At 41.3% G+C, this 14,507-nt stretch overlaps 1 protein-coding gene across 1 annotated transcript; it reads left to right on the top strand.

Moving 5' to 3' along the window:
- Position 1: 1 nt before the first annotated feature.
- Positions 2 to 7,152, top strand: trip13 (thyroid hormone receptor interactor 13). Its single transcript, XM_034101975.2, has 14 exons — positions 2 to 101; positions 324 to 407; positions 814 to 973; positions 1,084 to 1,210; positions 1,639 to 1,694; positions 1,782 to 1,872; positions 1,966 to 2,038; positions 2,125 to 2,188; positions 2,279 to 2,365; positions 2,562 to 2,668; positions 3,876 to 4,029; positions 5,080 to 5,192; positions 5,677 to 5,746; positions 5,827 to 7,152. The coding sequence occupies exons 2-14, from the start codon at positions 334 to 336 to the stop codon at positions 5,920 to 5,922; spliced, it is 1,272 nt and encodes a 423-aa protein (XP_033957866.1). The 5' UTR covers positions 2 to 101; positions 324 to 333; the 3' UTR covers positions 5,923 to 7,152.
- Positions 7,153 to 14,507: the final 7,355 nt, after the last annotated feature.

Below are 14,507 nucleotides of genomic sequence, written 5' to 3'. Positions count from 1 at the left end.
CCGGGTTTAACTAATCGGCGCGGTATTTGAGCGAGTGTTGTCGGCTTTCTGACAGCGGACCGTCCGTAGTTTCTTGGCTGGGTACCACAACTTTGGTGGATGCAAGTATTCCCAGTCTTGTCTTAAATGGTGTGATGTATGTTTACAGTTGTGTTAATGTAGTAGACTGACTGATAAGCTTCAGCTACTACTTGAGATACGTTAACGTTAGCCACCTAAGTTAGCTAGCTAAAGCTCACTATCACTTAAGTTACCTAGCTAACGTTTAGCAAATAGTAAACAATGCTGCAATAAAGTAATGATTGTTGCTCTGTTGTCTGCAGCTTTGCAGAGATGGACGGCGACAGAATGGAGGTGGGAAACCAGAAACAAGACATCAATGTGGAGGTCCATGTTAAATCTCACAGGTGGGCAGGCTAAGTAGTTTAAACATTACTACAACGTGACTTCACTATTATTTAACAACTATTTTTATGGGGTTCTTTTATTTGGGGTTAAGTACATTGTCAGAATAAGTGAGAAATGGATTTAACTTCTGTTAGACAGCCATATGCCATACATTCACAGTAAATATGTATATATGTATAATATATTCAGTATGATAGCTGTAACAGACGAATCAGATGATTAAAAATGATCTTTTATATATATTTTAATTTATTTTTTGCATTTTGTTGTACTCATTATTTTTAATACTTTCTGCTGACACTAGGTGGGGCTGTGCCTGCTCTTAATGACCAGTCGCCACTGGTTATACTAATGATAATAACCAATAATGTAATTGCGTTTTTCCAATTATTGTTTGCATTTCAGCACAGCTAAACGGTCCGAGGTGAGTATTCATGTTCTGGCTCTTCTGAATCGCCACAGCATGGTTTTTGGAAACTACAGATGGACAGAGTTTGATGAGGACTACCTGCAGAAACATGTGGAGTCTGTGGCTATAGTTGATGTTGAGGAACTGGTCTCACAGGTCTGTTACTTGCGATTATATTCCATCATTTTGTTTCTCATTATAGTAATAATGATTAGCAGTTGTTAAGCTGTGTTCCACCTGCCCCACCATTTGTTCCCCCTGCTTAGCCTCTGGATTTGAAGAGCTGCTCTGTCTCCGTTCACATCTTCACTCTGAATGAGGATGGACCCAGCACGCTCAGTTTGGAGGAGGATGAGGAGCTTTCAGCAGCCAATCACTGGTTGCTGCCAGCAGGTGACACTTCCAGACATGGAGGAGGATAACATGTTGAATAGAAAACATCTTGACGAAAAGGCTTGCCTTCTTAGTTTGAAAAGTTGGAGAGCCAGCAATAACCTAAAACAGGAAGTCATAATTTTGGCATGCAATGTGTTATTTCTATACGAGTTGATGTATACTTCAAAAAGGATGAATCACATCTCCTATAGGTGAGAAGGTGATCATGCAGATGTTACAGCAATATGCAGCTGAATTAATGGGCGAAGTGCTGACAACAAACAAAGACAGAACAAAAAGACTGAAGCAAACTGATTGACACTCCCTGTTGGCTTTATTTTTTTTATTTGCTTGGATTCATTTTATGAATATGAATCTATGTTTGTCTCATTTAAATTAAATCTCTGCTGAATGTTCCTCTCAATTCCTCTATCGAATTTTCACAGCTGAATTCCATGGGATATGGGAGAGTCTGGTATATGAGAGCGGAGTAAAAACCCAGGTAAAACACATTTAACTGGCAGTTGTGAGAACATGATTGCATAACTATTTCACTGCTCAACTTCTCATTGTTTACATTTTCCTTCAGCTCCTGGATTATGTCACAACAACAATTTACTTCTCTGATAAAAATGTCAACAGCAACCTGATTTCGTGGAACCGTGTAGTGCTCCTTCATGGTAAATAACAAAGAAGATATCACCTTTTTTATCCATTGAGGTTGAAGTGTCTGAAATGGGTGTGTGAAAAGTGGTTTTTCATTGTTTGTCCAGGCCCCCCAGGCACAGGGAAAACATCACTCTGCAAAGCTCTCGCCCAGAAGCTGTCAATCAGACTGTCGAGTCGGTAAGACAATCCTAATTTTAGTGTAACCGCTTCAGCAGTAATTACACCTTCTCTTTTCATTTAAAAATACACTCCTCTCCCTGTAGGTATTCTTATGGGCAATTTGTGGAGATAAACAGCCACAGCTTGTTCTCAAAGTGGTTCTCAGAGGTACACCTGGCTCCTTTTATGTTACCTTATTTGATTAACAAATGTTCCAGATTGAATTGATGTTATTTTTATCATGCTTTTTTGTTACAGAGCGGTAAACTGGTCACAAAGATGTTTCAAAAGATCCAACTGCTGATTGACGACAAAGACGCTCTTGTGTTTGTTCTGATCGATGAGGTAAAGATTAAATACTTTTATTGGAATCTGTATTATCTAAGCCCCTAAGATCCAATTATTATGAACACTCCTTCATAGGTTTGTTTCAGATTCACTTAGATCAACAAGATGGCTGTCTTGTAAACTTTCTATACCTAATTATCTCCCGTTGATGTGACCATGGCTGCTCTTTTGTGAAAATGTTCATGGCGGGTAGGTGGAGAGTCTGACAGCAGCTAGGAGTGCCTGCCAGGCGGGGACAGAGCCCTCTGACGCCATTAGAGTGGTCAATGCCGTTCTCACTCAGCTGGACCAGATCAAACGGTGAGGAAGGAAAATTGTCTATGTACTATTTTAGAACCTCTCCCTTATAGCTTGTGACTAGTGCTGCGTACCGGTACGCCGAACCGGTACTGGACTTGTAAAAAGTTTCGGTTCAAGTCCGGTTAAAACCGGAACGTCGGGAACCGGTACTTGGACTCGCAAAAAAAACTAGCACTTACGTCTATTCTGGTTTCTGTGGTCATTTAAACATTCCCTGATAAACGTTATTCAGCGTCAATAAATGAGTGCTAATCCCAGTGTGCTCAGTGTACAACATCACATGTCATTTCACCTTTGATTCACGGTTTGAAAACGTAGCATTTCGCCACATGCTAATGCTAACCGGAAGTGAATAATTTTCAGAATAAAAGTTAATAGTGTGAACTTCCGGTTTTTTCAGAATAAAACTGATTTAAATTAAATAGTGTATTTAATTCAAAATTACACCATATCAACATTGATTTTAATTTCTAACAGTATGTTTGTACATCACTATGTATGTAGTATGTACTGTATAATGTACACATGTAGAGTTGTAGAAAATACATGGTGTACAGACAGTACAGTACACTCTGACTGTACAGCCACTACAGTGTAGCCTATACTGTATAGTAGGTGTGTAACAGTGTAATGCGTATAGTCTACTCTACACTCTACCTTTCAGCAACGTTTTAGGGATTTAGGCTCAGTCAGCTCAGGGACTGTTTGGTTACTTTAGTTTGGTAAATGAAATAAACGTTTGAACTTTGTAGTAGTTCACTGTAGTTGCTGTCATAAGTCATTTGTAGACTAAGTGGCAAAAAGTTTTTTTTTTACATTTGTACTTTGTAGAGAAATGTAGACACAAGTTGGAAGGGAGCACAATAAACCTGACGAGTTTGAATTTGAGTTGATTATGAGTTAATTTTCAATTGATAATTAGCTCACAATAAGTTCACTTTAGTTACTCATACAACTTGACACAAGCCATGGGTTCAGGTCCGGACTTATAAGTCCGGACCTGAACCTGAACCTCTGGACTTGAGTCCGGACCTGAACCTGAATGTGAGTCCAGGTACTCAGCACTACTTGTGACCATAAGCCTTAGTTTTGCATTCTTATAATCACTCTTATTTATCGTTTGCACTGGGAAATCCTCCCGTCATACTTTGAATTAGTCCCATTTAAACAAGTTTGTTTTGTGTTGACTTTTGGGCTCATATTTTAGACATCCCAATGTGGTGATTCTGACGACCTCGAATGTGACGGACAAGATAGACTTGGCGTTTGTGGACAGAGCTGACATCAAGCAGTACATCGGACCTCCATCAGAGAAGGGCATCTACAACATCTACCTGTCCTGCCTGGAGGAGCTGATGAAGGTGACCCAACACTCACTAACATTGTGTTGTTATTTGCAATTATTCATCTTTTTTGTGTCCACTGATGAAAGGGTTGGTGGTTCAACCCCCATGTTTTTCTGTCCATGTGTCGAGTGTACTTAAACAAGACTCTCCCCAAATCCCCCCAATGGTTGTAGGTCTATAGCAGTGTTTCTCAAACAAGGAGCACTTAACCAATAAAAAAACACTCGCGGACCACCTAACTCCACAAATATCCAAAAACACATCGGTTTTCTAGAACGGATTACAAATCGCTTGAAAATGGTACAAACAGGTGGCAACATGTGTGATGAAGGTGTTGCGCTGGGCTATATCATTCAATCGAAAGTGAAACTTAACCTCGCTCCATTGTGGAGATATTCCCGCGAGAGTGCGGAAAACTTAAATGTATTTATCTATTTCAAATGTGAAATGTTACCAATATACTCATGGACCACTAGGGGGCGCTCACGGACCACCAGTGGTCTGCGGACCACACTTTGAGAAGCACTGGTCTATAGGTATACAAATGAAATGTTATGGTAGTATCATGTTTAACTATTTTATCAACATGCTTAAAAAAACCTTAATAAACAGTTGTACTGCAAGTAACAATCATCCTAAATTAATTAGGATATTCATTTTCACTTTAACATTTGGTCTATATAATGTCAGAGAATAGTGAAAAATGGGCATTCTAGTTTCTTAAAGTGCAAAGTCATACCTTTTTTAAATGTCGAGTTTTGTCAGGCCAAAGCCTGATTAATTACGTTATTAGGATATAAAAGCATGAAATCTACATATTCCAATAAAATAAAAACTTTTATGGAAATAGTTGACAAATATGTTCTTGATTGACTATTCGTTTCAGCTCTAAGTAGCACAAAACAAAGACAACACTTAAAATATAATGGGCTGGATTGATGAATTGTGTCTGCTTCATGCTGTGTGATTTAGGTAACATCAAGCTGTCTTTGCCCTTTTCTGCTGTAACAATGTAAATGTCCCCTCTGTGGGACTAATAAAGGTATTCTGATCTGATTTGTGCAGTGCCAGATCATCTACCCCCGGCAGCAGCTGTTTACCATGTTTGAGCTGGAGACGATGTGCTTCGCCAAGAGTGAGGTGTCCGAGCACAGCCTGAACCTGAGGAGCATTTCTCAGTGAGTATGACCTCCCATTAGGGCTGTCCCGAATACCATTTTTCGGGCTCCGGATATTCGGTAGTAATTAGCAGCGAATATTCGGCCCGCTCCTTATTTTGAAGGAGAGTTAGCGCTGTTGACAGGAAGTTGTTGTTGCTATGGAAACAACGTGACGGAGATTAACGGAGAAAAAGTAATATCTACATAAAGACGGAGAAAGTAAACGATAACATTTATGGTTAAGTGTTGGCACCCCCCGAAGAGGCACAAGCTCTGACGTTGATATTGGAGTTTTCAATAAATAATAAAAAAAACGAAAATAACTAAATTAAAACCCGAATAGTACTCCAACGAACGAACGAATATTCGGATATTCGGGTACAGCCCTACCTCCCATAATGCAATAGAACTCAAATTGCACCATCTCCGTGCTCTTGTATAGCACTGAGTGCCGGTGGGAACTGAAACAGCCCGAGGCTTATGTTTTTCTTTTCCTTTCCAGAAAAAGCAAAGGTTTGAGTGGAAGAGCACTCAGGAAGTTACCATTTCTAGCCCACGCGCTGTTCGTAAAGGTAAGAATTAGATTTTGTTCTTCCGAGTGTAGCGAGAAAAGAGTTGTTTGGTTTTCTTAACGCAGTTTGTTTGCCTGCAGACACCAACAGCAACCCTTGAGAGTTTTATGGTGGCTATGCACCAAACAGTGGAGAAACAGAGGGAGGAAAAAGCTCATCTGGTGAACGGTATCTGAACTTTTACAAAGCCCAAAGGCTGACACATGAGCTCTCCTGTGGCTTGTTTGTTTGTAGTTAGATAGATAGATCTTTAATTTTGTCATTGAACAGGTACAACAAAATTGCAATTAACTCAAGGTGCCAAACAATGAACTCAATGTTTTAGAAACTACGTCCTTTAGATATTTTTTAACAAATACTATCTCTAACATAAATGTTTGTTCAGGTGATTCTATTGGTGCTGCTGCCAAGTTGGTTTCCAGTATTTGCAGTTTGGGTTAAGATGGAGTGCCAAATCCTTTGTGTGTTTTTATGTATTTTTATATTTAGCTTTACAGTGCCACCGTTTTTTGTCGGTTCCTTTTGTTAAAGGGATAGTTCACATCTGTATTGGCATACGTTACCTTTTGTAAAACACATTAGTTCCTTTCATGGATTGTTTTGAAGATATCTCATTGAGAGGTGGGAACTTTTTTTAATTCCCTTTTCTGGTGTTCATTTAAAAGTTGCTATCTGACTGAATCCAACTCCATCCACAGGATCTGTAGAAAAGGCTAATGTGCATGCAAGATACCGACTCATGTTGAGAAATGTGAACTTTCCCTTAAACATGTGTTTCAGAAAGGGATGTTCCTCATAGACCATCACTTACAAATGTTAAGTTATGTTTGTCAGTTCTATATTCATGTTAACAACAAATCCTCTTTAACTCTCTCGACTTTATTTTGTATATAACTTTGTAATAAACAATATCTATTATTTTCATGTTGGTTTTTGATATACAGATGCATTATGGAGGTTGTATGGGATTAGTTTTGTATCATAAAGATAAAGCAACACTTTCTCAGAATAAAGCAAAACTATAATGAGTTTAAAAGAAGAAAAAAAACTGAGTCAAGCAAAATAAAATAAATTTCAAAAGTAAAACTATAAGTTGTAAACAAATCATTTGTGTAATCATGGAAACTATAAGTCTTTTTTATTTGTTTTAACATAGGTTTTTGTTTGCAGTTCTTGTTTCTTCTTTCTCAATGATCAGACTTTTGCTCTCGCTGCAGCTCTTCTCGTTTGCGCTCCCTCGTTTTTTGTTTGAGATTCTGACACAAACCTCCCAGTTGGGCGGGACTTTCAGGGGTGCGTCCCCATTGGCTACTCAGTTTTTGAGTGACAGCCCAGTCCTCCAGCGATTGTACAGTGCAGGAAGCTGCGGTGCGGTAGCTGCCTGAGCGTGGATAGAACCCCCGCAGAAGAACCAGCATTTCAGTTATTATAATACTTATATATATATATATATATATATATAAGTGAAAATGTATGCAAGTATTGATCATTTGTGTTGTTTGTGCTGTACTATATGGTCTGTTTCTTTATTGAGTTAAGTGAGAAGTAAAGCTGTGCTATGAAAGTTAGCTTTAGCTACCTTTAGATCCATAACAATGCAAGCTAAGTAGCCTAACAGTGTTGTAACTTGTTTTATTTAAGGCAGTAAAACATTTGATTATTTGATTTCTTGATATAAGTTAAAAGGTACGTTTCACAAGAAATGCTTTTATTTTGAAGTGCAAGTATGTCTCTTCCTCTGACTGCTTCCTGTTATGAAAAATTGAATACGAGCATGTCGAGTGCATTTTCTCTGTCTTCCACCGTTCTTTTTGGAAACTGTTTAAGGAATATAAAGTAAAGGTTCAGTTTGAAATAGACTGTGCTTGGTTCTTCATTCGAAGCTTCTATTACACAACATTTTGGTGCCGAAACCAGGGATTCTCAAGACTTTTAAGACTTTGAACTGTGTCGTAGTTTGGAAGCTAACTGGCTAATGCTAGCTGTTGAAATGACTGAGCGCTACGAACGGATGAGACGGAAGCGGGGAACAATACGAGCCTCGACAACGAAGCTGATTACTCGTATAGAAGAGGAGGTGAGCAAAGATGAACCAGACTCTGATAGACTCCGTGAAATGCTGACGTTATTGTCGAACAAGGAAGAAAGTTTATTAGACTTAGACAAAAGCATTGAGGATGAAACGCCGACGGACGATCTGGAGGCAGAGATTGAAAACACGCAGAATTACCAGGACCGCATTATCACATGGAAATCCCGGGCCACCAGATATATTCAGAAGGCGCGGGAATCTGTGAGCGATGCAAGTGCACCTTCAGTCAGATTGCTGCATAAACAGACTGTTAAACTGCCCAAGTTAATACGGTGGAGAAATAAGCCAGTGGCAAGAATTCTGGTCCCAATATGAAACGGCTATTCATGACAACGATGCACTGATCAAGAGGGAGAAGTTCACTTACCTGAGATCCTATCTGACTGGAGCAGCAGCAAGAGCTGTGGCAGGACTGGCCATGACAGATGATAATTATGATGCAGCAATACAATTGCTTCAGAACCGCTTTGGAAGAAAAGACATTGTAGTAAGTGCACACATGTCCAAATTGCTAAACTTGACTCCTGTGAGAAGATCATCGGATGTTGCAGCTCTCAGACAACTGTACGATGAATGTGAAATACAAATTCGGAGTCTAGAATCCTTAGGGGTACACAGTGACACATATGGCTGCCTGCTATGCCCAGTTCTACTACAGCTCATACCAGAAGACATAGCATTAGACTATACACGCATTTCAGACTCCAGTGGCGAATGGAGGGTACCTGAACTCATCCTGTTTCTTCAGAATGAAGTCCAGAGCAGAGAGAGAGCCCTTCAGCTCACCAGACCGGGTAACACTAAAAAGGACTTTCTGCCAAATATCAGAACTGGTAAGCCACACACCCTTACTGAAAACAAACCTAAAAGTTGGAATGTGCCATCAGCGACTGCATTGCACACAGCAAGTAATAACTACCAGACATGTGTATATTGTGACAGTGCCAACCATAAACCAGAACATTGTCCAGACAATTCTGTTGCTGCTCGCAAAGATAAACTGCGAAAATTGGGAAGATGCTATGTGTGCCTTGGCCCAAAACACATAGCAAAATTCTGCAAAGTCAAGGGTGTTTCATGTGCCTTGTGTAGTCGCAGACATCACCAGTCAGTTTGTGATCAAAGTGAAGCTAAACCAGATGCCGACAGTGGAAGTACTGATGCTGTGGTATCAGCTGTGTCAAGCACAGTTAAAATGAAAGCTAATGTTCAGAACACAGTCCTGCTCCAGACAGTCAAGGCGTGGACAGAGGGCCCAGCAGGGAGAAAAATCATACGCTGTCTGTTGGATGGAGGCAGCCAGAGAAGCTTCGTTCATGAGAATGTAGTTAAAGCACTAAGACTACCAGTGGTTAGGCAGGAGACGCTACATCTTCACACTTTTGGAGCCACATCTCCAATAATAGTACAGCGCAACGTTGTGAAAGTGTCCCTAAAAAATGTGTGGAATTCACAGCAAGGAATAGAGATCGAAGCAGTGGAAACCCCTCAAGTGTGCAGTGCTGTGATAAAAGTGCCAGGCGAACCAATCCAAAACGAATTAAAGAAAAAGGGTCTGCAGCTTGCTGATTTTCCATTGGAAGGCGCTGATGATCCAGAGCTGTCTGTGTTAATAGGAGCAGACTATTACTGGAAAGTAGTGACAGGCAAGGTCCAGAGGATAACAGAATCGCTGGTAGCTGTAGAAAGCAGCTTTGGATGGGCTTTGCAAGGGCCAGTAACAACCTCAGGTGTCACCGAAGCCACTTGTATGCACATAAGTCTAGAAGAGGACACTCAGATCTCCAAACAGCTACAGGCTTTCTGGGAGGTGGAGTCACTGGGCATCGTTCATGAAAAAGCCCAGAGCCCAGAGGAAACAGAGGCTCTTCAAAACTTCGAACAGACTATAAAATACAAAGATGGCTGCTATCAAGTCGAGTTACCATGGCGACCAGAGAGACAAGATCTCCCAAACAACTTCAGAGTAGCAAAGGGGAGGTTTGAAGGTCTTAAGAGGAGACTTAAAACAGATGTGACCCTGTACACAAGGTACAATGATGTCATACAGGATTACCTGCAGCAGGGCATCTGTGAGGATGTACCAGTGAACACATCAGCAGAAGAGCAACCGGAGGCTGTGAAATATTACAAAAAAAAGAAAAAAATACTGCGGTGTGGGTGGATTGGGATGAGGGGCGCTTGTTTTTCACTCGGCTCCTCCCGTTTTGCCAGTACTATGGTATTAGTGGTTTAGGAAGAGGGGAGTTCTTCACAAATCCAGCGCTCCCCAATACTTCGAACCTGATCAGTCACCTGAAACATCGCCATCGCTACAATGGTGTGTTAAAAGTGTACGAAGACAATAATACAATACAAAGTGTGTGTGTGTGTGTGTGTGTGTGTGTGTGTGTGTGTGTGTGTGTGTGTGTGTGTGTGTGTGTGTGTGTGTGTGTGTGGTGGGGGGGGGGGTGGTGTGTGTGTGTGTGTGTGTGTGTGTGTGTGTGTGTGTGTGTGCGCGCGTGCGTTGGAGCTATGTGCAACTCAAGGCATATGCTCGAACCGGAGCTGCCTGGACGCTGCAATCATGTTGCGCACTATCCGTGCTTTGTCTGCTGACTTTTCGTACAATGTCCCACTGTCTGGCTACCTGCATAAAGTCAAGTGCTCGGCGCAGTTGTGCTCCTCTGTTTTCATTTAAACAGCTCCTTATATCCGTTAGCGCAGCTAGCTAGCACCAGAACAACAACAATGCACGTAAGGTTTCTCTTTCGCTCGCTCGGGCCACACATAGACACACCCTCCCGGTCCTCCAGAAGAACTTTGAAGAGCTAACAACCATGCTTGCAGAGGTTGAGGCTGTGTTGAACTCCAGGCCTCTATCCTATGTACACAATGATGCATCAGAGCCTCAGCCACTTACCCCCTCTCACTTCCTGGTGGGGAAAAGACTAACCTCTCTACCACCAAAATGTTTGCTTCCATCATGCTCAGTTGGAACAGCTGGAAAGAGGACTACTTGATGGAGTTGAAATCAGCTCACAGGTGTGAAACACCTACACCCACTTTGCTGAAGGTGGGAGATGTCATCCTCATCGGAGAGGACAACACTCCCAGGCAGAATTGGAAAATGAGTAGGATAACAGACCTGTTTCCAGGGAGAGATGGACTCATTCGCTCCTGCGTTGTCCGGACTGCTACGGGCAGTTTGTTGAGGAGACCTGTTCAGTTAATATATCCATTAGAGATAAGTTAATGTACTGAAAAGTGATGAAAGACTGTTCATCATGCGGGAGAATGTTGTATCTTGTTTTATTTAAGGCAGTAAAACATTTGATTATTTGATTTCTTGATATAAGTTAAAAGGTACGTTTCACAAGAAATGCTTTTATTTTGAAGTGCAAGTATGTCCCTTCCTCTAACTGCTTCCTGTTGTTAGAAAAAATGGAATACGAGCATGTCGAGTGCATTTTCTCTGTCTTCCACCGTTCTTTTTGGAAACTGTTTAAGGAATATAAACAAAAGGTTCAGTTTGAAAGAGACTGTGCTTGGTTCTTCATTCGAAGCTTCTATTACACATCATTTTGGTGCCAAAACCAGGGATTCTCAAGACTTTGAACTGTGTCGTAGTTTGGAAGCTAACTGGCTAATGCTAGCTGTTGAAATGACTGAGCGCTACGAACGGATGAGACGGAAGCGGGGAACAATACGAGCCTCGACAACGAAGCTGATTACTCAAAAGGAATATAAACAAAAGGTTCAGTTTGAAATAGACTGTGCTTGGTTCTTCATTCGAAGCTTCTATTACACATCAAACAGTTAGCTACATAGCTAGCAGTGAGTGAGCGTTCAGACCAGGCCCGGTTCCAGAACAAAATGACTCAAGGTGCATCTGAGATTAGAGAGGGTGCAGTGGTAAAGTGCTATTTTTATAAGTGGGGAGTGGACCTAACACCGTCGAAGGCAGGGGTACTCGAATACAAATCTTAAAGGTCCAAAATGTTTCAATAAGACAAAGATCCGTTTATTACGGTCATTCAAACTTTTAAACAATTGCAACAAGATTCTTAACACGAGGTTGCAAAAACAAAAATAATCTGTATGCAGCAGTTTTCATTGTTATTGTGTCTGTGCTTGACCCCTCAGAGTCGCAGTGTAAGAGCTGCAGTTATGAATAAAGGCAGCTGCACCCTCTTTCATTCAGCATTCCCATTATTGCTTTATAAATGTCTTGCCCCCTTGTGTGTCCGCTGAGGTTCGTCAGGCCCAACACATCTTCAACAAACTCCCCCTTTGCCTCATCATAAAAACTCACAAACACCAGCAACTGAGCATTGTCAGTGGTGTCAGTGGACTCACCCACAGCTAAGGAAATGCACTGTGCATTTTTTATTCCATCACAAAGCTGATTAATCAAATCACCAGCCAGTATTTATGTTCTTCTGGTTGCTGTGGAATCTGAGAGGGGGATTTGCTTGATTTTACCTGTTATTTCCTCTTTTTGTTTGCCTTCAACATGGTCTCCATCACTTCAGTCATGCATTCTTTTATACTTCAGTTATTATCCAGTGGAAAGTCCTTACCTACTGGCCTAGTTAAACCAAAGTGGTTACTTCTTTTTGGCTGGGCAGTGTAGTTTTACACACCGTCTTATTTGACTTTCTCAGGACTTAAAACAGTTTTTTGGGGGCAGACCCTCTCAAATAAAAAAATATATTTACACAGGTAAGGTCATCATCTTAATAGTTGTGTATGCTCATCCGTGAGCAGAGCATCAAGTTGACATGTCTATTACAGCTGAATGCAGCGATTACCATTTTGTTCAGCAAAACGCCTCACAAACGTATTAAGATCAACAGCTTTAGTGCGTTTTGATTCAATGCTGAGTACAGCCAAACTGACAGTCTCTTCTCTGTCAGTGTAGACCGCAAATACCTCATTCCTTCAGTGCTTGGGTCCAAATCATGGTCCGAATGATTCTCGTTTTGCGCCGTCCTGTTCAAATGAAATCGCCGCCAATCATATGTCCACGCTCGCGCCAGGACCGGGGGAGGGGTTACATGACGTGCATCTTGTGCTGCATTCACTTGCACTCGGACATTAGAGATTTTCTCTCATAAATGTCCGATGAGCCACAACTTTTCTTTCAAAACAAAGCTTGGGGGGGGGAAACGCTGACGGGATGCTGAATGTGATTGGACCAATGCGTTGACAGACACACACAGACAGTGGAACAGGACATGCAGAGCGCTGTTTGCAGTCTATGGACATAGCGGATCATTTTGACTCGTTGCGTTGTGGCGATGTCTCGCAGACAACACAGATAATACATATGAAAAGTATAATTTGCTCAGAGTCCACTCAGTCCAGAGACAGTTGTGGTTCGGTCCGGATCCGGACCGGAGTCCGGACTTTGAGGATGCCTGCTCTAAGGGGTCCGGGGGCATGCTCCCGATTTTTTTTTAAATATTGAAGTTAAAAGCATCAATCTGGTGCATTTTCAGAACAAAATGAAGAGATCTAAGGATACATCTCTCAACACCTTTATGTGAAACAGAACTGTAAAGTAAACAGATTTATTTTTTCTTTATGGATATTTTACAAATCACACCCCTTTTAAGACTGAAATATCATGCATAGCAGAAGATGGCATCTTTTTTACAGGAATATTCCTGCCAATCTCTGTTTTGAAACCAGGAGCTGCAAAATGAGCGCCTTACCCCACTGTACAGGCGAGTTGGGTAATTTTTTTAAATATACACTGAACAAAAATATAAATGCAACAGTTTTGTTTTTGCTCCCATTTTTCATTAGATGAACTCAAAGATCTAAAACATTTTCTATATACACAAAATAACCATTTCTCTCAAATATTGTTCACAAATCTGAAAAAATCTGTGATAGTGAGCACTTCTCCTTTGCCGAGATAATCCATCCCACCTCACAGGTGTGGCATATCAAGATGCTGATTAGACAGCATGATTATTGCACAGGTGTGCCTTAGAATGGCCACAATAAAAGGCCACTCTTAAACGTGCATTTTTGGTTTATTGGGGGGGTCCGAAAACCAGTCAGTATCTGGTGTGAGGGTTAGGGTAATGTTGTGAATCGAGTGGCCTGTGTTCGTCGTCCATAACATTGCCTGCCCATACCATAACCCCACCACCACTATGGGCCACTTGATTCACAACATTACCCTAACCCTACCCCTACCCCTCACACCAGATACTTGCGGCCACCACTTGGTGGCGCACAGATGCCATTTAACAGTTTTAAATAGAGACTAATTATTGCAGGTTTTCCGAAAATATGTGATATCAGGAGAGGAAAATGTAAATGCCCATAGCATTGACCCCAGATTGCAGATTACCTTGAGCATGTCTCATATGGATTATCTAAATAATTGTAATGAATGAAAACAATTAACCCACACAAATGCAGATCTGGTAGTAAAAAAAGCTGCTCCAGGTTTTACTAAGAGTGCAATGTGCAGCACAGTTGTCCTCCCTTATGAGACTCAAAGTGAAATATGCTTATGCAACACATCCTCACTCCCAGGTCGGCCTATGTTGACGTTATGTCAAGTCCCCTGTGTCGGATTTTTCCAACGCAAGGGGGCGGCCCTTAGCGTACATTTTCAACTTTCCGGGATGTCCATAGGCTTCTATATAGCTCCCTAAACGTATGTTG

The sequence above is a fragment of the Pseudochaenichthys georgianus genome, chromosome 16 (genome assembly GCF_902827115.2).
Source record: "Pseudochaenichthys georgianus chromosome 16, fPseGeo1.2, whole genome shotgun sequence".
In the NCBI taxonomy this organism is placed as follows: Eukaryota; Metazoa; Chordata; class Actinopteri; order Perciformes; family Channichthyidae; genus Pseudochaenichthys; species Pseudochaenichthys georgianus.
The sequence above is the reverse complement of the archived record's forward strand: the minus strand, read 5'-3'. Positions and strand labels throughout refer to the sequence as shown.

Coding starts and splice junctions, on each gene's coding strand:
- trip13 (XM_034101975.2), top strand. CDS start 334: ATGGACGGCGACAGAATGGAGGTGGGAAACCAGAAACAAGACATCAAT. Junction 408..813: donor GTCCATGTTAAATCTCACAG/GTGGGCAGGCTA, acceptor TTTGCATTTCAG/CACAGCTAAACGGTCCGAGG. Junction 2,189..2,278: donor TCTCAAAGTGGTTCTCAGAG/GTACACCTGGCT, acceptor TTTTTGTTACAG/AGCGGTAAACTGGTCACAAA.